Consider the following 24,119-nt stretch of genomic DNA (forward strand, 5'->3'; position numbering starts at 1 on the left):
AAAAATCACAGATAACTTTTGAGCAGTTTCTAGTGTCAGGGACTTTATCTCACCTTCACACCCACTCTATGAAGTAGGTGCTTTATTTTAATGATGAAGACACTAAGTCTTTAAAGAGGCTAATTTATCTAGATCAATAGCTAACTAAAGGCAGAACCAGAATTCAAACCCAGGTTTGAATGACTACAAAGTCAGAAAGGCTGAGTTGAAATTTCATTTCCTATACAGAGAATATAAAATGTCTGGAAGAATATTAATAAAAATAATAATCTTTGTTATCTCTAGGTAGTAAGTCTCAGGTGGTTTTTTCACTTTCCTTTTTGTCTTTTTATGTACTACTTGAATTTCTTACAATGAGCAAGAATGTATTTTTTTCTAAAGAAAACCTAAATCCATAAGAAAACACCAAAACAAATAAGCACACAAAAAAACAATGACTCTCTAACTTGAATTTTAAGACCCTCAAAATAATGTTCAAGTAAAACAAGAGGATATTAAAGCTAGGAGGAAGAACAGGATGGATAGGGGGAAGTGTTTCTGGACAGACTCATACAGAAGCCATGTGGTAGTTCCCCTATCCTACCACCTTTCTCTTAAAGCTCAATTCACCTAGACATTTACATCTTTTGAGCCAGAGACCCTCTCTATGAATTTACCTTAAGAAAAAGCTACGTGCAAGAACTCATCCATGGCAGCATTACCTATAATGGAGAAAAAGCTGGAAACAACCTAAGAGTCCAAAGTTAAGGTCTATCAATAAATTATAAAGACAAGGTAAAAACATAATGTTTATTATATGGAAAATATTTTAAAAGATACATCATGACAATGTTTCTTTTATTTTTAAGTTATCTTTTAGTTATTATACTTTGCTCCATTTTTCAAAATCAAATATTACTGAAAATCTTTCCCTTAAAACGCTAGCATCATAATTATGTTTTTAGAAGTAATAAGGATCAAACACATGGTGCCATAAACCAAATGTAAAAGTCTCCCAGCTGGAAAAGGGAAGCCTGAAGTTCAAACACCCTAACCAGAGGACAATAACATGGTGATGTAACTGACCACGGGAAGTAGTCCATTCATAGGAAATCAATGTGGGTGGTTGTAACCATATTGAGGCTGTAAAAAAGTACATGTTAAGTGCCTTCCAACTTATTAGGACATATTATATGTATAAGTACAATTCAGAAGGCTTTTATAGATGAAACCTCACATTTGCAAGTGTAGTGGAGAAATTTATGCAGAGGTAGCTGGACATAAAATTAAAAAGGAGCCATCACAAGTAGAATAAGGTATTTACATTATCCCATAGTGAAGTACCCTCCTTACACTTTGACAGTGCCACTCTCAACAGGGCAGAACAGCTCCTGCTTAATCAATATTCAAAAAATTCTAGAAAATTATTTTACAGACTATAATCTAAGATCCTTTCATAATCTTTTATTGCTAGAAGAATACAGACCAAGATAAAACAGGTATGCATAAAGAACAAGGACTGAATATTTTAGAATAATTAGGATGGGCTTACAGCTGTTCGCGGTAGAGAAGGAAGACAAATGTAGCCTTAGAAGATACTAAAAACACAAAACAGTCTGTGAATATTGTTTTCTGAGTTTTTTTTTAAACACCATTCTCACTTCTAAGTGAAATTACCATGTACCTAATCTTTACTGAAGAAAGATGTGGTAACAGTGACTAAATATAACAATGACTAAATGAGAGGCCTTTTTTCCTACTTCTGAAGGACTTAAAATATAGCTTTTCTCAAAATCTTTTATTTTCTTCATAGCCTGTTAACTACTTTCTTTTCACTGGAAATTGAGGAAAGCAGCAGAAAATCATGAGTGTGACAAGAAAATGATGAAATAGATTTTTGGTGTGGCATGAGGAAATGACTATCAGGTTCACAGTCAGTCATACCCTATATAAAAGCCTGCAGAGAACCAGAGGGGATCAAATTCCTCACAACTCTAGAGGACATAAGGGTTCATATAAGACAGGCATCCTTGTGGCTAACGCTTCCAGTTTTCAGATAGTTAGGCTCTAAACCCAAGTACAGTGGCTATTTCCACAGAAAATTTCCATTTCAGTATTTTAAAATATCACAGGGCCCCTGAAAAGTCCTATACCGCATAATAAGAACTATCTGTAATCATGAATGTAACATCAGCCTCTATCCTGAATTTACACGGGCTCTAAATATAGGAAGTCCTAATATTGCTGACCTTGGGACTTTCTGCCTTATATTTAACCCAAAACATTTTCCTTGTGTTTAGCCTTAGAGAATGCAAAGGGTCATTGTCTGCTCTTAAGTCTGTGTAGCGTTATTTCCTACACTAGGAAAGTGATTGTATTTTAATAAAATGAAACGCTTTTCTACAAAGTTTTCTGAAGTAGTCTTTGGAGATTAAATCTCATACTTCCTTGCAGTATACTTGGACTTAAATGAATTATCCAGGTTCAGCTAAACATTTCAAATGCACAAAGCCCCAAAAATTTGGCTTCTGGTCTCATGCTATAAACCACGACCTCAGCTACCCAACACATGCTTCTGCCAGACTTTATGATTAAAGCAAACAACCTTGATTATGGTAGGTAGCTGAACCCAGGTTTAAAAAAAATCAACTTTAAATACATTCCACAATGCTTTACAGAAGCAAACAAAAACAAACAAACAAAAAAGAAACAAAAACAAAACCACAATTATTAAAAAGCTGATTTTTGTTTAAAACACCAAGCAAGGAATGGACATATGAATATTCCTAACCTGCAAAATGATTCCTCCACATTATATCAGCGAAACTCATTGGTGGGCCACTGGGAGGGTAGTGTTTACCTTTCAGAGGCTCATGATCAGTCCTTATCATATCCATTAAGGAGTTCTCCAACGAGTGCAAGTTAAAAGTGTCATAGGGCCTACTCCGGTCCTAAAAATAAAAACAGAACAAGACAATACATAAAATTAGTTCATAAAATTAATAACCATATCATTTGCTTCTTGCCATGGATTGATGACATGAGTCAAAATTCCAGGTAGTTTTAATAATACATTCTTTTCATTAAGAATAATGACTTGGCAACATTAAGTTTAATACAAGTTTCCATAATTAATTAAATTGTATCCTTTACCCTAATAATTATTTAATATATATGTCCCAGTACTTCAGACTAATTTTCTCTCAAATGAACTAAAAAAGTAAATTCAAAAGGAAGAGTCAAGTGAATTGGCTTTGCCCTCCACGCTTCACCCCCCTCCCTCTACTATCAACTGAATACTCTATTCAAATGAATAGATTTTTTTTTCCCTAGAGGAAGACCATAACTAAGAACTCTCAGTCTACAAACAGAATCACTTCCCTGAAAAATCAAAAGGTGACTGTAGTTTCAATGTAATTTTATTGGGTATCTTTAATAATTATTACTGATAAGTTCCATACATTACATATACTTTATAAAAATTAAAATATGTCCAAAGTACTAAAACTACCTTTTGAAAAGCACTCACAGGAAAAAAACTTTAACCCAAGGTAGTATGTTTTCATGATGTTAGATTCAAAAACATTTTGAAAACAGAGAGCTAACACAAACTAAGTGAAGAAATAAATTGTTCTACTGCATTTCACTCAAGCCCATGGGAGAGCAACACCTACAAATTATTTTTAGTAGTCTGAGCCTAAAAGGAAATGCAGTTCATGGCCTAACTTAATACTATAGAACAGATTTAGTTTGCTTTTGCTAAAGAAAAGCAATACAGTCATAAACATCAAAAACCACACCAAATCAAACCACAGCAACGAGAGATTATTTTCAGGCTCTTGAAAAGTTTATCCAGTTTTGCAAATGATCACTTCTCCTCCCCTATGAGCAACAGAATAACAGAATGACTGCCTTGATGAGCAAAAAGGGATACAACAGGTAAAAATCTCAGCTACAGTGATCATTTTCTAGTTTAAGCCTTAAAATCTTGGGAAGCTGTTTTCTTCTGGTTTCTGGAAAGCATGGCTGTATATCCATCCAGGGAGGCAGAAAGGAAGGTGGCACTTCCTCAGCTCTGAGCACAGAGGAGGAACCCAGAGGGTTACTGAATGAATGAATGCAGTAAGTTTGGATGCAGGTCTGAAGAAGAGCCCTGAATAGAGAACCAGAACGCAAGAGTGCTAGAACTACAATCAATTAGGAGCTTTTGGGTACATCATGATCTCTAGTCTGTGCCTGAAATTCCTCCCTTTATACAAATGAAAGGATTGAGCTAGATTATTTATAACATCCCTTCCAATAGTATATATATATTTTTTTGACTCACACATGAAGAGTAGGGGTGGAGGGCACAGATGTTATCAAATGCCACAGAGAGATATTTCATTTTTACAAGCCTTTAATGCACAAGTGTAGGGCTGGGCCCTGGTGATTCAGAGATGAATGTTATAACCTAGTCCCTGTTTTTAAGTAACTGGTAGAGGGAGACATAACCAATTAAAATTAGAGCATGACAGGTGTTTCAACAAAGGAATGTATACAATAAAAACTAAGTCACATCTATTTCTTAAAGAACATATATTTGTGTGTGTATAATACATTTTTTTTTAAATCACATTCTGTAAAATCCTAGGTGTCTTGAATCTGGACCTGACATTTAACCAGGCATGAGGCTTGTCTTAGTTATTCTCAATGTCTTCAGTATTCTCATTGGTAAAATGGGATCTTACCTGTGAGGATTAGGGTGAAATTACTTAAGTATTCATTTTACTCACATCATGTTTGACAAAAAGCAAGTGCTCAACGTTTCTTTCTTTACTGCTGCCCTCCAACTCCTTTCTACCTCCACCCCATTTTTTTTCCTTTTTAACTAACACTCAGCAGTTACCTATCTCTACTGATGGATAAGGAAGAGACATGGAATATTTTCTTTGGTTCTCCGTTTTGGTCTCTATATAATTGAAGAAGGTCTTTTCTTTTGCCTTTAGGGTCTTGCTGCTCATCATTTGTTTTGCTTTAGGTTCAAGTTATCAGTGGAAACTCCAATTACTTATGGAGTAAAGCTGAATTTCCAGAAATGCAAGTTTGTACCCCTAAGAATGAGTATCACATTCTCTGTCCAAAGAAAAAGCCAGAGGTAAAAAAGTGTGCTGATGAGTAGTCAAAATGACAGCCTATTTCTGGCACTGACAATCCCAGAATGTGTCTAAGCGCCTTCTATCATACATATCCACACTTCTAACTAGAACCCTGCAGATGTGGGACTATTTCCAAAAAGGCTGATGAGGTGAAGGAACTATAAAAAAAAGGCTGTTTGGAACTATAAAAAAAACTATAGTTTTTTATAAAACTAAAAAAAAATCTGGCTGATTTTAGTACCTTTCCAGCCAGAACAGTTTATTTTTTTCATTTAACTCTTGATATTATCCTTCAAGGTAGATAATAACATACTCCTTTTACACAAGGAAGGTAAGGTTCAGAGAAGATTCAAATGTGGATCTGACATCCAAGCCAGTATCTAAGGAGTATAAAAATCTGTCCAAAGAAGTTAATCCAATCCATATGGAACAGTAAATGAAAGCCCTATAGAAGCATAGCATTGCATCTAATTACCAATGAAATAACCTTCCTGGCAAGGTGGTAGTGAGTTCCTGTCAGAAGACTATCAGATATTAGATGACTACCTGTCAGGAAAATTGCTGGGGGTATTTGGAGGGGATTCATGTAATTGAAGTGGTTCCCAAACCTGTCAGACTGTTAAAATCACATGTAGAATGGTTAAAATGCAGGTTCCTGGGCTCTGGCTAAAACCAACTTAACTGTAATTTTAAAAGAAATTAATGTCCTGGTGATTCCTATGACTGGCTAGATTCGAGAGCCACTGGACTGGATGATTCTTCAAGTTAAGCCTTTACATTTATGAATCTGATCACAAAAATGGGACAGTAAAGTGATGGGAGAGACTAGATAGCAGCAAGAAATAAACAAGCCCGGCCACTTTGCCAAGGGTCAGCTTTGCAGTCTTCCAACTGATTGTGGGTGAGAGAAGCAGGTGGTGGCCTAGTTTTTAAAAGGACAAACTTTGAAATCAGACATCTAATTTTCAAATTCTGGCTCTGCCACTTGCTGGCATGTCACTCTGAACAAGTTTCTAAGCCTTGATTATCTACATTTATAAAATGGGGGTGATAATTCTCTTTTTATGGTTGTTTTCAGTGCTATATGACAAACGTACAACAAGGCATCTGTACTGTGGTGGCTACTGGAATATTAGGGAAAACACCAAGAGACTTCTGTGATGCTACCTCAGGGTACTGGAACATAGATTTTAGAACCTAGAGGTTCATGGATGCTAACCTAACAGGGTTCACTAGTGCTCAACAGATGAAACACGTGAAATGCACAATAGAATTTGCGTAGGCTTCTTAACTGAACAAACTTCAATAAGTACTGAGAAACTTATTTTCTCACTAAAATTAATTCTATGTTTCATCAATTTATATTTGTATACGATTCATCCTTCTTAGTTTTGTAAGTAGTAAATGTTGCTGAAATAACTGATTAACTGGAAAGAAAAAACAAAAAAGACAGAAAAACTAAAACATCTGCAGTGAAATTCAACAGAAACTATGCATAGAGAAAACAAGCCCGCAATTTATCATTTAACAGCAAAGGTTACAAGTGGCAAATAATCATTTAAAGTCTTTCTTTTTCATAAGTTTTGTTTCCAGGTATAGGGAATAACAAATAAGGAAAACATCTTTTTAAGTGTGTTTTGAACAAGCAAACACATCAGGAAGTATTAGAACATGTATAAATAATGATTCCTTGGGCTTCCCTGGTGGCGCAGTGGTTGAAAGTCCACCAGCCGATGCAGGGGACACGGGTTCGTGCCCCGGTCCGGGAGGATCCCACATGCTGTGGAGCGGCTGGGCCCGTGAGCCATGGCCACTGAGCCTGCGCGTCCAGAGCCTGTGCTCCGCAGCGGGAGAGGCTACAACAGTGAGAGGCCCGCGTACCGGAAAAAAAAAATAATGATTCCTATTATTGACTCTTTTATCTGGAGATAACGAAGGACAGATGTCATCAGTTAGATGTACAAAGAGGCAGCCACCCCCACTATACAGTTCATTAGGCCTGCTTTCCTTCTTCCCCTAGCTTGACTTAATATTTATAAATTTATCAAGTACTTAATACGTGCCTGGCACTGTTCTAAGAATGCTAAATGTATTCCCTCACAACTCTATGAGGTAGGTAACTTTTATCCCCATTTTATAAATTAAGCAATTAAATCTTGAAGAGATAAGTAACTGGCTCAAGGTTACAAGGCTAGTAAGAGGCAGAGCCAGGACTCAGCTAAATCCAGACTGTGCTCTTAAGGACTCCCAGTGTACTGCTTCCTTGACTTCCTCCTACTCTCTTCACCTTAAATGCTTTTCACAAACACCCACTTCAGCCTAATACTGACACAATCAGAGACAGGACTCTTTTATCCCACCCTTCCACACAGGCAACCTAACCCTCACTTGCCCTTGGTCAATGACCCTTGTTCTACTGACAACCAGTTAAATTCAAGTAGTAGCTTTATCTACCCTCCAGGACAGCCCCAGGCCTGCCTCTACCAGCCCTACCCCATTCACCTGCCTTTTTCTTGGGAGAGAAATCCAGGACTCTTTTCTACCCTTTCTGGCTTATCCCCAGACATTTCCTCTCCTAGAGATATAAGGTCAAAACTGCAAGGGGCCAAGAACATCTGAAGAAAAAAGCAGCTCTGGAACCAAATGATAAAATTAATCATGGTTATATAACTGCTCAAAGTCACAAAGCTGGTCAGAAGTCAGGATGTGAACCCAGGTCTGTGACTTTCAAGTCCACACCAGTAATGCTCCAATGCTCTACACTGATCAGTTGCCGTGTGTCCCATAAACAATGGGAGCCTGGCTGGGAACAAAGGGGCACAGACAAGATAAAAAGTCAAAAGGAGGATAGATGTTTGAAAGTGTTATTAGCAAAGGATAAATGCGGTTGTGAAATGATACAGAAAAAAAAGAGGAGGAATTCCTGAAGGAAGGTTTTTCTATTTATCATATGGCTTCAATATATGTACATATGGATAAAACATTTCAAAGTTAAGTGTATTCAACCCATAAAAGAGAATTAACCCACAAAACTAGCCATTCCTGAATTTCTACCCTACTGCTTTTATTTTCTAATTAGTTTACATTATTTAAAACTATCTCAGTTCCCCACCTACACTATAAACATTGTTTAAGGGTAATGAATATTCTTTATTTTTAAATGGATATTTAATTACATAATTAAAATATGAACGTATTCTTCTCAAACACACACACAATGATTATTATAGAAAAAGCAAAAGTCTCCAATCCTCCTGCCTTCTTGCACTCTCTTCAGACCATTATATACATTTGGCACATATTCTTTCAGATGTTAAAATATATACACACACACACACACACACACACACACACACACACACATACATATATATATATGGACATAGACACACATATACATAGAAAATATATATTGTTTTATGTTTTTCCTAAATGTAAAAATACGCATACTGTTCTGCAACTTGCTTTCTTTGACCAATATTGTGCTTCTGAGGTAGGTCCCTTTTAATATATGTTCTTGCCTCTCCCCCACCCAACTATACACACATGCCTCCTACAGGGTAAATGCATAGTGAGTATGTTAAAAGAACCAAGTAATCATCTCAGTGTATATTCTATAAAATAATTTCTGATTTTGAGATTTCTTTCCTATCCCTCAATTTCCTCAAAATTTCTGTTCTGCTCCTTTAATTGCATCTCATCCATGCATGGTCTATTTTGGCACAGTCGTTTCCTGATCCCTGATTTCTATGAAGGACACCACTACTAATGAAACATAAGGATCTATAGAACCTGCCAGCCCTGAGTAAAACTCAGAGGCAATATATCCAAAAGATCAACATGTAGTGAGTTCAAGCTCAGAATATGCTTAAGAGTACCAGAAATAACAGACAAAACATTTAATAACAAACACTAGATAGGGGCAGGAAACAGTTAGATGACTAGTAATATAAAATTTCTATGTATCACAAAGTAGAAGTCTAGGAATTTATAGTTCTAAACCAATTACTGCTGTTATTTGTCAGAACCTATCAAAAGCATGAGGTTCCTGTATCAAACTGAACTTTACTATAGTACCGAGCAGCTTGACAAACATTTGCCCGAAGATTAAAACCTTTCCCAAATAAAAGAAAATCAATGTCGCTAACCTATGGGGAAGAGAAAAAAAAAAACTTTTCAAACGCAGATTTTCATCCCATCTTCAGTAGGTAGCAAGTCCTTCAGTCAATGGTAAATTTTAACCATCCCAAATGAGACTATCATATTTGCAGCTCTCTGGAAAACGTTGATTGTAGACTCTCCTTCAGTCCCTCAATAGCAAGCAAATGCTCCTTATAGCCAACCTAAAGTCCTTACAAAGTTGAACTCTCTCTTGCTTTTCGGTCTTCAGAAAAAAAAAAAAAATTGATCAGCACCTGCTATGAATTTTAATATTTTTTAACATTATTGTTAAACCCAGTCTTCCATGAAAGAAATTCTCAAGAATTTAGAGGATATAGCCGTACACAAAGAAATCCTGACCCTCATCTTTTCCTTCAGGAGAATGACTTCCAATCACTTTAAACTTTTTATCAGATCATATTTTTCCTTGCTGTATAACAGCAAACGAAGCTAAGGTTCTTGAGAAGTTTTTAAGAAAGCAAAAAATGGGGCTTCCCCAGTGGCGCAGTGGTTGAGAGTCTGCCTGCCGATGCAAGGGACACGGGTCCGTGCCCCAGTCCAGGAAGAGCACACATGCCGTGGAGCGGCTGGGCCCATGAGCCATGGCCTCTGAGCCTGCGCGTCCAGAGCCTGTGCTCCGCAAAGGGAGAGGCCACAACAGTGCGAGGACCGCATACCGCAAAAAAAAAAAAAAAAAAAAAAAAAAGAAAGCAAAAAATAGTTTGACCTGCTCTGAGAGATGCTCAAAAATTAGATGAGCATGACAACTTGAGGCGCGACCCAGCAATTTCATAGTCTCTTCCCGCTCCATGCCACCTCCAACCTTCCTTCACAGCTCTTCTCAACTGTTTGCCACACAGGTCCGATAAGAGGCCCAGTTTATCAAACATAGGGAAACATGGCTCTTGGAATCTTATTCACCTGAAATGACCTTCATACTGAGGCCAGATCTAGCTGGGTGAATGCTGAAGGGGTCAACTGGACAAAAAGTACAAATGCCTATTGCTACCACTTCTGACTGTGGTAAACAGTTCAGAGCTAAGTACACATGCACTTTTTTTTTTTAACATTTATTATTTATTTATTTATTGTGGCATGCAGGCTCCAGGGCATGTGGGCTCTATAGTTGTGGCACGCGGGTTCCAGAGCACCTGAGCTCTGTAGTTGCAGCACGTGGTTTCTCTACTTGAGGCACATGGGCTTAGTTGCCCCACAGCATGTGGATCTTAGTTACCTGACCAGGCATCGAACCTGCATCCCCTGCACTGGAAAGCAGATTCCTTACCACTTGACCACCAGGGAAGTCCCCATATGCACTTTTATTTATTTATTTATATAAATTTATTTATTTTATTTATTTATTTTTGGCTGCGGTGGGTCTTTGTTGCTGTGTGTGGGCCTTCTCTAGTTGTAGCGAGCAGGGGCTACTCTTCGTTGCAGTGTGCCGGCTTCTCATTGCGGTGGCTTCTTTTGTTGCAGAGCACGGGCTCTAGGCACATGGGCTTCAGTAGTTGTGGCACGTGGGCTCAGTAGTGGCTCACAGGCTCTAGAGTGTAGGCTCAGTAGTTGTGGTGCACGGGCTTAGTTGCTCCATGGCATGTGGGATCTTCCCAGTCCAGGGCTTGAACCCGTGTCCCCTGAATTGGCAGGCGGATTCTTAACCACTGCATCACCAGGGAAGCCCCCACCATATGCACTCTTAAAAGGAGTGATTATACAGTTTAGCAGTGTGTGAGGTAAAAGGCAGAAAGCCAGACCTAGGACGGACACAGAAAGGGAAAACAGTAACTACAGGGGTCAAAAGAGCAGGTTCCAATGTCTACAAAAAATTAAAGTTCCCCTTTCCCTGGTTATTGTGCATATGTGACCAGCTGGTGTTGCCCCCAAACTGTTAAGCATCAGAATATTATCCCAAGCAGCTTATTAGGTCCTGATTATTGGACATGATAACGTAGGAAGAGCTTGACCTTCACGACCAAAACCTATCTTAGAACATTATGCAAAGGTACATAAAGTTCCTCATATTGTTTTCTTTTTACTGATCATAAATGTCAAAATCCTTCCACAAAACTGCCCACTTCTAGGTATAGTTGAACTCTACTGGTGATCCCCTCCCCAATATCTTAACCCCAGATAGTTAGCAATAATGCCTGACATCCTCAATAAACTGTAACTTCCATGGGAGCAGAGATATATCTTATTTCTCCGTATTTCCATCACTCAGTAGAGGGCCTGGCATATAACAGGCATTCAGTAAATGCTTGCTTTGCATTTAAAATCATCCTCCTGATGGTTCCATACTGTAAGATTTTCATTTAAAACTAACAACTGTGGGCTTCCCTGGTGGCGCAGTGGTTGAGAGTCTGCCTGCCGATGCAGGGGACACGGGTTCGTGCCCCGGTCCGGGAAGATCCCACATGCCGCGGAGCGGCTGGGCCCGTGAGGCATGGCCACTGAGCCTGCGTGTCCGGAGCCTGTGCTCCACAACAGGAGAGGCCACAACAGTGAGAGGCTCGCGTACCGGAAAAAACAAACAAACAAACAAAACTAACAACTGTGCACCTATTAGAATGGCTAAAATCTCAAACAAAGCAAAACAAAAAAACCCGACAATTCCAAATGCTGATTAGGATGTGGAACAACCAGAAGTCTCAAAAATTGCTGGTGGGAATGCAAAATGGTACTGCCACTTTGGAAAAACAATTTGGGAGTTAATTATAAAGTTAAACATACACTTAACAATACAACCTAGCAACCTCACTCCTAAGAACTTACCTAAGGTAAATAAAAACATATGTCCATACAAAAATCTTTGCACAAATGTTTATAAAAACTTCATAAAACAACTTTATTTATAATTTTCCAAAAACTGGAAACTACGCAAATGCCCATCAACTGGTGACCAGATAAAACAAATCGTGGTATATCCATATGATTGAATATTATTCAGCAATAAAAAAAAATGAACTACTGATATGCTATAACATGGATGAACCTTAAAAATACTATGATAAGTGAAAGAAGCCAGTCACAAAGAATCACATGTTGTATAATTCCAATTATATGAGATGTCCAAAACAGGCAAATTATCCAGAGACAGAAAGTAGATTGGTCATAGCCTAGGGCTAGGAAAGTCAGGAGGGAAATGGGGAGTGAAACCTAATGAGTACAGGTTTCTTTTGGGGATGAGGAAAATGTTCTAAAATTAGATAGTAATGACTGACACACACTTTGTAAATATATTAAAAGCCACTGCATTGTATACTTTAAAAGGGTGAATGAATTTCATGGTATATGTATTATATCTCAATAAAGCTATTATTTAAAGAAAGAATAAAGCTTTCCTAAGGTTTTAATAGGAACTATGATTCTACCTACAAATCATTTACTTTAGTTACAGGACAGGAGACCTAATAACTTTCTTGAGCTATAATTGAAGGAAGGCAAAGTCTTGACTCCAGCTGTTCCATTCAGGAGCCACTGAAGGATCCAGGTAATTAAACCTAAACCACATAGTACTAAAGGTCAAAAGGCAACCATACGGCCAGTAAATAACTGGCAAATAACTAATGCCATCTATCGTCACAATATGTATCATTTATATTTCTAAGGATGTCTGTAATACTCCTCCAGAGACCTACAAGCAGTTATTAGCTATATTAACCACAAACAGCATCTTTTCATGTCATCTATTGTTTCTGATGAGTTTTTAATCCCAGAGGTTCCTGTCTTATAGTGATGTACTCTGTCCTTCAGAGACTCAGATCATCCCATTTATAACCTTTTAAAAATGATATGCCTGGGCTTCCCTGGTGGTGCAGTGGTTGAGAGTCTGCCTGCCGATGCAGGGGACATAGGTTTGTGCCCCGATCCAGGAAGATCCCACATGCCGCGGAGCGGCTGGGCCCGTGAGCCATGGCCGCTGAGCCTGCACGTCCGGAGCCTGTGCTCCGCAACAGGAGAGGCCACAACAGTGAGAGGCCCGCGTCCCGCAAAAAAAAAAAAAAAAAAGAAAAAAAGAATGATATGCTCCAGGGACTTCCCTGGTGGTCCAGTGGTTAAGAATCTACCTTTCAGTGCAGGGGAGGCAGGTTTGATCCCTGGTCAGGAAACTAAGATCCCACATGCTGCGGGGCAACTAAGCCCCGTGCACCACAACTGCTGACCCCGCATGCTGCAAACTACAGAGCCCACACACTCTGGAGCCCACGCACCACAAGAGAGAAACCCATGCGCCACAATGAAAGATCCCACATGCTACAACGAAGATCCCACAACTAAGACCCGACGCAGCCAAAAATAAAACTTAAAAAGCTTAAAAAAAAAAAGAATGATATGCTCCAGCATCTACCTAAAGGCACTATTAGACTATAAAAGACAGCTATATCCATAAACACCAAAGTATGCCCTGCTTCTATTCACTTCAACTGCTGTTTGGCTTCAATGGTTAGGTGAGGCAACACAGCAGAATTCGCAGATTCACCAGAATCTGACAGGGGCTGCAATGTGAACGCTTCTGCTGTAGCCCCGTTATCCTTTGATCCCTATATTTAAAAACTGATCAGCAAAACACAGCTGCTTTTATGCAAATAGTCCTATGGCAATGAAAGCAATAAAGTAACAACTCTGCCAGTTTGGGCTAGCACCTGTTTAGGGTTCTTCCCACTTCAGAAACCAACAGATGATGCCGTGCCCAGCATACACACAGATTAAGACTTATGGAATATAGCTTTTCACTGTCACTCCCTGGCCACCACTGGAGAGGTCACCAATGTGCTGTGTGTTTATTTTCTAAGCAAGGAACATGATGAGTACCAAAAAAATTCACTCCACGTTGATGGACTGGAACCAGAAGAAGAGAAGTATTATTTTTTCTCAGTTTCCAAACCCCTCTCTTCTAATGGCAGAAGGGAAAACAAACAAAAAACAAACCACCAAAAAATCTCCTTTGTATATTTTACCCCAATAAAAAAAATCATCGGGCTTCCCTGGTGGTGCAGTGGTTGGGAGTTGGCCTGCCGATGCGGGGGAGGTGGGTTCGTGCCCCCGTCCGGGAGGATCCCACGTGCCGCGAAGCAGCTGGGCCCGTGAGCCAAGGCCGCTGAGCCTGCGCATCTGGAGCCTGTGCTCCGCAACAGGAGAGGCCATGGCAGTGAGAGGCCCGCGTACCGCAAAAAAGAAAAAAAAAAAAAACTCATCAACAAATAAAATATTTACACAGAACCAGAACATTTAAAGCTACCATGCATAAGGCAACAATAAATTATATTATTAAGCTATATATTAATCTTTTCTATTATCTTCACTATATTAAAAAACAAAATAATTGTTGAATTCCCTAAATTATATAAAGCAATCTCAAAAAAGTTATTGCTAAGACCATATCTATGTCATGTTATGTTGTTATGTTTTGCTGTTTTTTCTTTATTTCAGTATGCATTTAAAAAATTCTAATACAAAATACTGGAGGGAAAAAAAAACAAACCCTGCTTCTCAAGTTTATTGTACAATCTCATCCGATTCCAGATGAGACCAATAATAAAAACAGACTGAGTAACCAAACAAATATAATAGGATAATATGGTCAAAAGCCCTGTCTCAACCATTTTTAAAGCTTTATTCTTTCTGAATTTGAACAGGCTTACTCCCCCTTTATGCCCGACTATCTCTGACCATAAGATAATGCTGGTTTATAAAAACAGCTACCAATCTGCCTCTGTAGAGAGGGAAACGGAGGTATACTGTTTTTCATAGTAAGCCTTGTAGAATGTATTCGGTCATAGCTACCATATAACAGATAATATATGCCGGACTCTGTGCTGAGTACTTTAGTGCATTATTTTATTTAATCTTTACAAGTGTCCTATGTGATAGATATTATAATCTCTATTTTACAGATGAGGAAACTAAATCTTAAATTCAGTTCTTAATACAAATCAGGTAATCCTTGAAGAAGGCTAACCACACACAAATCATTTGTTATGTAAGAATTCAGGAAGAAAAGAACATCTATAAACCCTTAGCCTAATCTTCCATTTAAATGTTACCACATTTAAGGTGAACACATTAAAGTACCTAAAATGCAAAGCATCTACATTTATTAAAATATTTGGTATTTGGAAGGCTAAAAAAATTTAGTTCAAAATGAAGCCTGTATCATTCTAGTCATGCTAGTTTAAGGTACTTTAGAGATTATACAGTAAAATGCAATAATTTAGATTAAGGGAAGTTCAATCAGAATTTCTAAAATATCTACATCACAGAATATTTCTTAGAAGAACAGCTTTCTTTATCACTTTCAAATGTTAGTGCTAACAAGATTTTGCCAAGTGTGCTGAGGGCTGTTTTACTCTTTCTTCATTTATTCCACATATATGAAAACTTTAATATGCCAAGCATTAAAGATTAAAAGGTTAAGTGAGGCATACATAGTCTGTCCATAAGCCAGCTGTCTAGTTTACAGATACTTACTATATAATGAGGTAAATGCAGTGACAGAGCTATGCGCTTGGAATTATGGGAGCACAAATGACAGAGAGATCAAATATGCTTCCAGAAAAGGAAGGCCAGAGGCACAGAGACTTGCACAAACACCTGGGTCCAACTTCCTCAAGAAATTTGGAAGGACCCTAGAAGAGATTCTTCAAAGGAAATATATGCTATAGGCTATAAATAGATAAGACTTGTTTGTAAATACTATTAACATTAACGATGTAGCTTAGGAAACCATTTCTCCAGGACCATCAGGTTAATTTGTGGGTGAATGTGCCCAATTTCAGAAAAATATTCTACCACAAAAGAGTCCAAGTTTATTTTAAAGACTTTTTTTTTGTGGCCTTAAATCTTTTCCCTGGTAGTCAAATTTGGGGATCTGGAGGGGAATTTTACCATTATCTGTTAAGTTAGATCTGCAAATATTCATTCTCTAGCATACTAAGACAACAAATAATCTGATTTCCTCTTATTACCTTTTATTTATAGAGCCCTTTACATCTCTGAAAGCATTTTCATACACCTTTGCTCATCTGAACCTCATTAGGGTCTTTTGGTTTTTTTGAGGGGGGCGCTGCTTTGGGTCTTCGTTGCTGCACACGGGCTTCCTTTAGTTGCGTCGAGCGGGGGCTACTCTTCGTTGCGGTGCGTGGGCTTCTCATTGTGGTGGCTTCTCTTGTTACAGAGCACGGGCTCTAGGCGCGTGGGCTTCAGTAGTTGTGGCACACAGGCTCTAGAGAGCAGGCTCAGTAGTTGTGGCACACGGGCTTAGCCGCTCCGCAGCATGTGGGATCGCCCCAGACCAGGGCTGGAACCCGTGTCCCCTGCATTGGCAGGCAGATTCTTAACCACTGCACCACCAGGGAAGCCCTAGGGTGTTCTTTTGAGCCTTACTTAGCATGCCCGATTCCACTTCAACATATCCCAGAAACTTTCTCTTCTTATTAAACCAGCAACAGGGCTAACAAAAACTCCTGTAATTAAATAATAGCAGAACTGATTGATACTGGCTATGTGCCCAGTACAGTTTTAAACACTTTATACATGTTTCAATTCATTTCTTCCTCATAAGAGTCTGTGGTGGTAAATACTATTATTATCTCATTTTAGGAAAAAACTGAGGCAAAAAGATAACAAACAGAAAGTATCTGAGACAGGAGTCAAACCCAGGCAATTCTGGACCTTAAAACCATTGTGCTCTTCTGCATCAAGGTGGATAATCATTCCTAGTTAATAATTCTCATTTCTGTTATTATCTAACCATTATTTTTCTACCATTCCTGGTGTGGGGTGTGCGTGTGTGTGAAAAAGAGTTGTATGGTAACTTCTTATTGATATATTACTGTTTCTTATTCATTAAGCTGAACCCCATAGGAACAAGGGGAAAGCAAAATCATGAATAATTCTAAAGTGGATTTTTTTTCTGTCTGTAATTTTAAATCTCTCTCCCACATCTAATAGAGGGCTGAAAAAACCCTAACATTTTACTTCAATTTGTGTTTCAAACACTGTTTTGAGGAAACTGTTTACTTAAGTGAAAAAATTTCACTTAATCTGCTTTTGAAAAGTAATTAAAGTAGGACCTCCTTTTAAGGTATAGCTATTTGGAGGTTCTTAAACTGGCTCAATTTACAAAAATTAATTTTATTCCCAAAATCTTGTGGGAATTTTACTTCATAAAAAGTGAGGTATCAATGTAAAAAAACTTACATATGGACATAAATATATAACCATAAATACATGTTTATGTATGAAAACATATATATTATTCTTTCCATAAACCTTTACTGTCACTAGAATATGTCATGGCTTCTAGAGACAGAAAAAAGAGCAAGCAAGTGGACTGGCTATGATCTGATTATCCTCATTCAATGAGACTATGGGGCATAAACAATATTCCAAAAGCAAAGACTCAAAAGAGGGATTTCAAGGCACAATTTGGAAAGGAAAAAGGAGAGAAAAGCCAAGAAGAAATAAAAAGGAAAAAGCAGATAGAACTCACTATTCTTACAATGGTATACACAAGATAATCAGTCTTGGGAATTCCCTGGCAATCCAGTGGTTAGAGACTCAGTGCTTTCACTGCCAAGGCCCAGGTTCAATCCCTGGTCAGGGAATTAAGATCCCGCAAGCCATGCAGTGCAGCCAAAAAAAAAAACTCTTTTCCCTGGGATGACCAGTGGCAGCCAGAATAACACTGCTGCTCTGAAGTTGGACAGAAGTAAAAATTCATAAATCACAGCACATTGATAAGCACTCACATTTCAATAGAAATGGACAAGCTACTTAACCTCCCTGTGAATCGGTTTCCTCATATGAAAAATGGTGATAACACTAATACCCACCTTACATGGATGCTATGAAGATATTTGCAAAGCACTTAGTAGGCTATGCAGCATAATATAGCACCAAGTAAGTGTGAAATAAATAAAATAAACAAATGAATACCATTCATCCCTGTCATCATGCAGGGAAGTGAAGGTGGTGATATACCACAGTATGGAAGTTCTGAATGAACCTCAATTTCTTTTTCATGAACTAATGATGAAGTAAAAGTAAGGCATGATTTACAAGTTGCAAACTACAGAATTATGAAAGAGGCAAGTGGCAAATAAATTGCATTCAAGTGGAACTGAATGCACATGAAAAATCTACAGCAATTATCTTGAAATAATAGAAGACAGGAAAGTTGTTGGAGAACAGAAGAAAGGAGGGAAAATATTATATATATGTACCCACACACAACCCTCCCCTCACACATTAAGGAGCAATACCTAAACTACTGAACAATCTATAGTCACTTGGAAAAACTGTAGGTATGAACAAAACTTCAATAGATATACAGTGCTTTTAAAAATACTTTTCATTTCAATAATTTTATGATTTTGTTGACAACTCATCTACCCTTTATGAAAACAATTTCATTGAAAATGTAAACATAAGAGAGGGGGGACTTCCCTGGTGGCGCTGTGGTTAAGAATCCGCCTGCCAATGCAGGGGACACAGGTTCAAGCCCTGGTCCAAGAAGATCCCACATGCCACGGAGCAACTAAGCCCGTGCGCCACAACTACTGAGTTTGCACTCTAGAGCCCGCAAGCCACAACTACTAAGCCCGTGTGCCACAACTACTGAAGGCCGCGCACCTAGAGCCCATGCTCCGCAGCAAGAGAAGCCACTGCAATGAGAAGCCCACACGTCACAAAAAAGAGTAGCGCCTGCTCGCCACAATTAGATAAAGCCTGCATGCAGCAATGAAGACCCAACACAGCCAAAAATAAATAAATTAATGAATTAAAAAAAAAACATAAGAGAGGGAAGACAGCAAAAGCAAGAAGAACTACAATTCTGCAGCCTGTGGAAGGAAAACCACATTCACAGAAAGACAGACAAAATGAAAAGGCAGAGGACTTTGTACCAGATGAAGGAACAAGATAAAACCCCAGAAAAATAAAGAAAAGAAGTGGAGATAGGCAACCTTCCAAAAAAAGAATTCAACATAATGATAGTAAAGATGATCCATGACCTCAGAAAAAGACTGGAGGCAAAGATCGAGAAGATGCAAGAAATGTTTAACAAAGACCTAAAAGAATTAAAGAACAAACACATAGAAGAATTAAAGAACAAACAAACAGAGACGAACAATACAATAACTGAAATGAAAAATACACTAGAAGGAATCCATAGCAGAATAACTGAGGAAGAAGAACGGATAAGTGACCTGGAAGACAGAATGGTGGAATTCACTGCTGCGGAACAGAATAAAGAAAAAACAATGAAAAGAAGTGAAGACACCCTAAGAGAGCTCTGGGACAACATTAAACACAACAACATTTGCATTACAGGGGTCCCAGAAGGAGAAGAGAGAGAGAAAGGACTCGAGAAAATATTTAAAGAGATTATAGTCGAAAACTTCCCTAACATGGGAAAGGAAATAGCCACCCAAGTCCAGGAAGCACAGAGAGTCCCAGGCAGGATAAATCCAAGGAGAAACATGCCAAGACACACAGTAATCAAAATGGCAAAAATTAAAGACAAAGAAAAATTATTGAAAGCAACAAGGGAAAAATGACAAATAACATACAAGGGAACTCCCATAACGTTAACAGCTGATTTCTCAGCAGAAACTCTACAAGCCAGAAGGGACTGGCACGATATAGTTAAACTGATGAAAGGGAAGAACCTACAACCAAGATTACTCTACCCAGCAAAGATCTCATTCAGATTCAACGGAGAAATCAACAGCTTTACAGACAAGCAAAAGCTAAGAGAATTCAGCACCACCAAACCAGCTCTGCAACAAATGCTAAAGGAAATTCTCTAAATGGGGAACACAAGAGAAGAAAAGGACCTACAAAAACAAACCCATAACAATTAATAAAATGGTAATAGGAACATACATACTGATAATTACCTTAAATGTGAATGGATTAAATGCTCCAACCAAAAGACACAGGCTCCCTGAATTGATACAAAAACAAAACCCATATATATGCTGTCTACAAGAGACCCACTTCAGACCTGGGGACACATACAGACTGAAAGTGAGGGGATGGAAAAAGATATTCCATGCAAATGGAAATCAAAAGAAAGCTGGAGTAGCAATACTCGTATCAGATAAAATAGACTTTAAAATAAAGAATGTTACAAGAGACAAGGAACGATACTACATAATGATCAAAGGATTAATCCAAGAAGATATAACAACTATAAATATATATGCACCCAACACAGGAGCACCTCAATTGCTAACAGCTATAAAAGAGGAAACTGACAGTAACACAATAATAGTGGGGGACTTTAACACCTCACTTACACCAACGGACAGATCATCCAGATAAAATTAATAAGGAAACACAAGCTTTACATAACACAATACACCAGATGGATTTAATTGATATTTATAGGACATTCCATCCAAAACAGCAGATTACACTTTCTTCTCAAGTGCACACGGATTACTCTCCAGTATAGATCACATTTTGGGTCACAAACCAAGCCTCAGTAAATTTAAGAAAATTGAAATCATATCAAGCGTCTTTTCCGACCATAACGCTATGAGATTAGAAATCAATTACAGGGGGAAAAATGTAAAAAACACAAACAAATGGAGGCTAAACAATATGTTACTAAATAACCAAGAGATCACTGAAGAAATCAAAGAGGAAATCAAAAAATATCTAGAGACAAATGACAATGAAAACACGACGATCCAAAACCTATGGGATGCAGTAAAAGCAGTTCTAAGAGGGAAGTTTATAGCAATACAAGCCTACTCAAGAAACAAGAAAAATCTCAAATAAGCAACCTAACCTTACACCTAAAGGAACTAGAGAAAGAAGAACAAACAAAATCCAAAATTAGTAGAAGGAAAAAAACTCATAAAGAGGAGAGCAGAAATAAATGAGAGAGAAACAAAGAAAACAATAGCAAAGATCAATAAAACTAAAAGCTGGTTCTTTGAGAAGGTAAACAAAATTGATAAACCTTTAGCCAGACTCATCAAGAAAAAGAGGGAGAGGACTCAAATCAATAAAATTAGAAGTGAAAAAGGAGAAGTTACAATGGACACCGCAGAAATACAAAGCATCCTAAGAGACTACTACAAGCAACTCTCTGCCAATAAAATGGACAACCTGGAAGAAATGGACAAATTCTTAGAAAGGTATAACCTTCCAAGACTGAACCAGGAAGAAACAGAAAAAACGAACAGAGCAATCACAAGTAATGAAATTGGAACTGTGATTTAAAATCTTCCAACAAACAAACGTCCAGGACCAGATGGCTTCATAGGTGAATTCTATCAAACATTTAGAGAAGAGCTAACACCCATCCCTCTCAGACTCTTCCAAAAAACTGCAGAGGAAGGAACACTCCCAAACTCATTCTATGAGGCCACCATCAACCTGATACCAAAACCAAATACTACAAAAAAAGAAAATTACAGACCAATACCACTGATGAACATAGATGCAAAAATCCTCAACAAAGTACTAGCAAACAGAATCCAACAACACATTAAAAGGATCATACACCATGATCAAGTGGGATTTATCCCAGGGATGCAAGGATTCTTCAATATACGCAAATCAATCAATGTGATACACCATATTAACAAACTGAAGAAGAAAAACTATATGATCATCTTGATAGATGCCGAAAAAGCTTTTGACAAAATTCAACACCCAATAATGATAAAAACTCTCCAGAAAGTGGGCATAGAGGGAACCTACCTCAACATAATAAAGGCCATATATGACAAACCCACAGCAAACTTCATTCTCAATGGTGAAAAACTGAAAGCATTTCCTCTAAGATCAGGAACAAGACAAGGATGTCCACTCTCGCCACTTATTATTCAACATAGTTTTGGAATTCCTAGTCATGGCAATGAGGGAAGAAAAAGAAATAAAAGGAATACAAATTGTAAAAGAAGAAGTAAAACTGTCACTGTTTACAGATGTCATGATACTATACATAGAGAATCCTAAAGATGCCACCGGAAAACTACTAGAGCTGATCAATGAATCTGGTAAAGTTGCGGATACAAAATTAATGCACAGAAATCTCTTGCATTCCTATACACTAACAACTGAAGATCAGAGAGAAATTAAGGAAACAATCCCATTCACCATTGCAACAAAAAGAATAAAATACCTAAGAATAAACCTACCTAAGGAGGTAAAAAACCTGTACTCAGAAAACTATAAGACACTGATGAAAGAAATCAAAGGCGACACAAACAGATGGAGAGATATACCATGTTCTTAGATTGGAAGAATCAATATTGTGAAAATGACTATACTACCCAAAGCAATCTACAGGTTCAATGCAATCCCTATCAAATTACCAGTGGCAGTTTTTACAGAACTAGAACAAAAAAATATTAAAATTTGTATGGAGACACAAAAGACCCTGAATAGCCAAAGCAGTCTTGAGGGAAAAAAACGGAGCTGGAGGAATCAGACTCCCTGACTTCAGACTATACTACAAAGCTACAGTAATCAAGACAACATGGTACTGGCACAAAAACAAAAGTATAGGTCAATGAAACAGGACAGAAAGCCCAGAGATAAACCCACACACCTATGGTCAACTAATCTATGACAAAGGAGGGAAGGATATAAAATGGAGAAAAGACAGTCTCTTCAATAAGTGGTGCTGGGAAAACTGGACAGCTACATGTAAAACAATGAAATTAGAACACTCCCTAACACTATACACAAAAATAAACTCAAAATGGATTAGAGACCTAAATGTAAGACCGGACACTATAAAACTCTTAGAGGAAAACATAGGAAGAACACTCTGACATAAATCACAGCAAGATTTTTTTTGACTCACCTCCTAGAGTAATGGAAATAAAAACAGAAATAAACAAATGGGACCTAATGAAACTTAAAAGATTTTGCAAAGCAAAGGAAACTACAAACAAGACGAAAAGACAACCCTCAGAATGGGAGAAAGTATTTGCAAACGAATCAACGGACATAGGATTAATCTCCAAAATATATAAACAGCTCATACAGCTCAATATTAAAAAAACAAACAACCCAATCCAAAAATGGGCAGAAGAGCTAAATAGACATTTCTCCAAAGAAGACATACAGATGGCCATGAAGCACATGAAAAGCTCCTCAGCATCACTAATTATTAGAGAAATGCAAATCAAAAATACAATGAGGTATCACCTCACACCAGTTAGAATGGGCATTATCAGAAAATCTACAAATAACAAATGTTGGAGAGGGTGTGGAGAAAAAGGAACCCTCTTGCACTGTTGGTGGGAATGTAAATTGATAGAATCACTATTGAGAACTGTATGGCGGTTCCTTAAAAAACTAAATATAGTATTACCATATGACCCAGCAATCCCACTACTGGGCATATACCCAGAGAAAACCATAATTCAAAAAGACACATGCACCTCAATGTTCACTGCAGCACTATTTACAATAGTCAGGTCATGGAAACAACCTAAATGCCCACTGACAGACAAATGGATAAGAAAGATGTGGTACATATATACAATAGAATATTACTTAGCCATAAAAAGGAACGAAATTGGGTCATTTGTAGAGATGTGGATGGACCTAGAGACTGTCATACAGAGTGAAGAAAGTCAGAAAGAGAAAAGCAAATATCGTATATTAACACATATATGTGGAACCTAGAAAAATGGTACAGATGAACCAGTTTGCAGGGCAGAAATAGAGAGACAGATGTAGAGAACAAACGTACGGACACGAAGGTGGGAAAGTGGCGGAAGGGTAGGTGGTGGTGGGATGAATTGGGAGATTTTGATTGACATATATACACTAATATGTATAAAATAGATGACTAATAAGAAC

General features: G+C 38.0%; 1 protein-coding gene across 3 annotated transcripts in view; it reads right to left on the reverse strand.

Moving 5' to 3' along the window:
* Positions 1 to 24,119, reverse strand: part of CPEB3 (cytoplasmic polyadenylation element binding protein 3) — a 178,426-nt gene that overhangs the window by 106,126 nt on the left and 48,181 nt on the right. For 2 of the 3 annotated variants that reach the window (XM_060126201.1, XM_060126200.1), the window contains exon 3: positions 2,771 to 2,930. In XM_060126201.1, the coding sequence (XP_059982184.1) occupies positions 2,771 to 2,930 (160 nt within the window). The remainder of the gene's footprint in view (positions 1 to 2,770; positions 2,931 to 24,119) is intronic. The other variant, XM_060126202.1, reaches the window with a different exon arrangement.

Source organism: Lagenorhynchus albirostris, chromosome 16 (genome assembly GCF_949774975.1).
Source record: "Lagenorhynchus albirostris chromosome 16, mLagAlb1.1, whole genome shotgun sequence".
Classification (NCBI taxonomy): Eukaryota; Metazoa; Chordata; class Mammalia; order Artiodactyla; family Delphinidae; genus Lagenorhynchus; species Lagenorhynchus albirostris.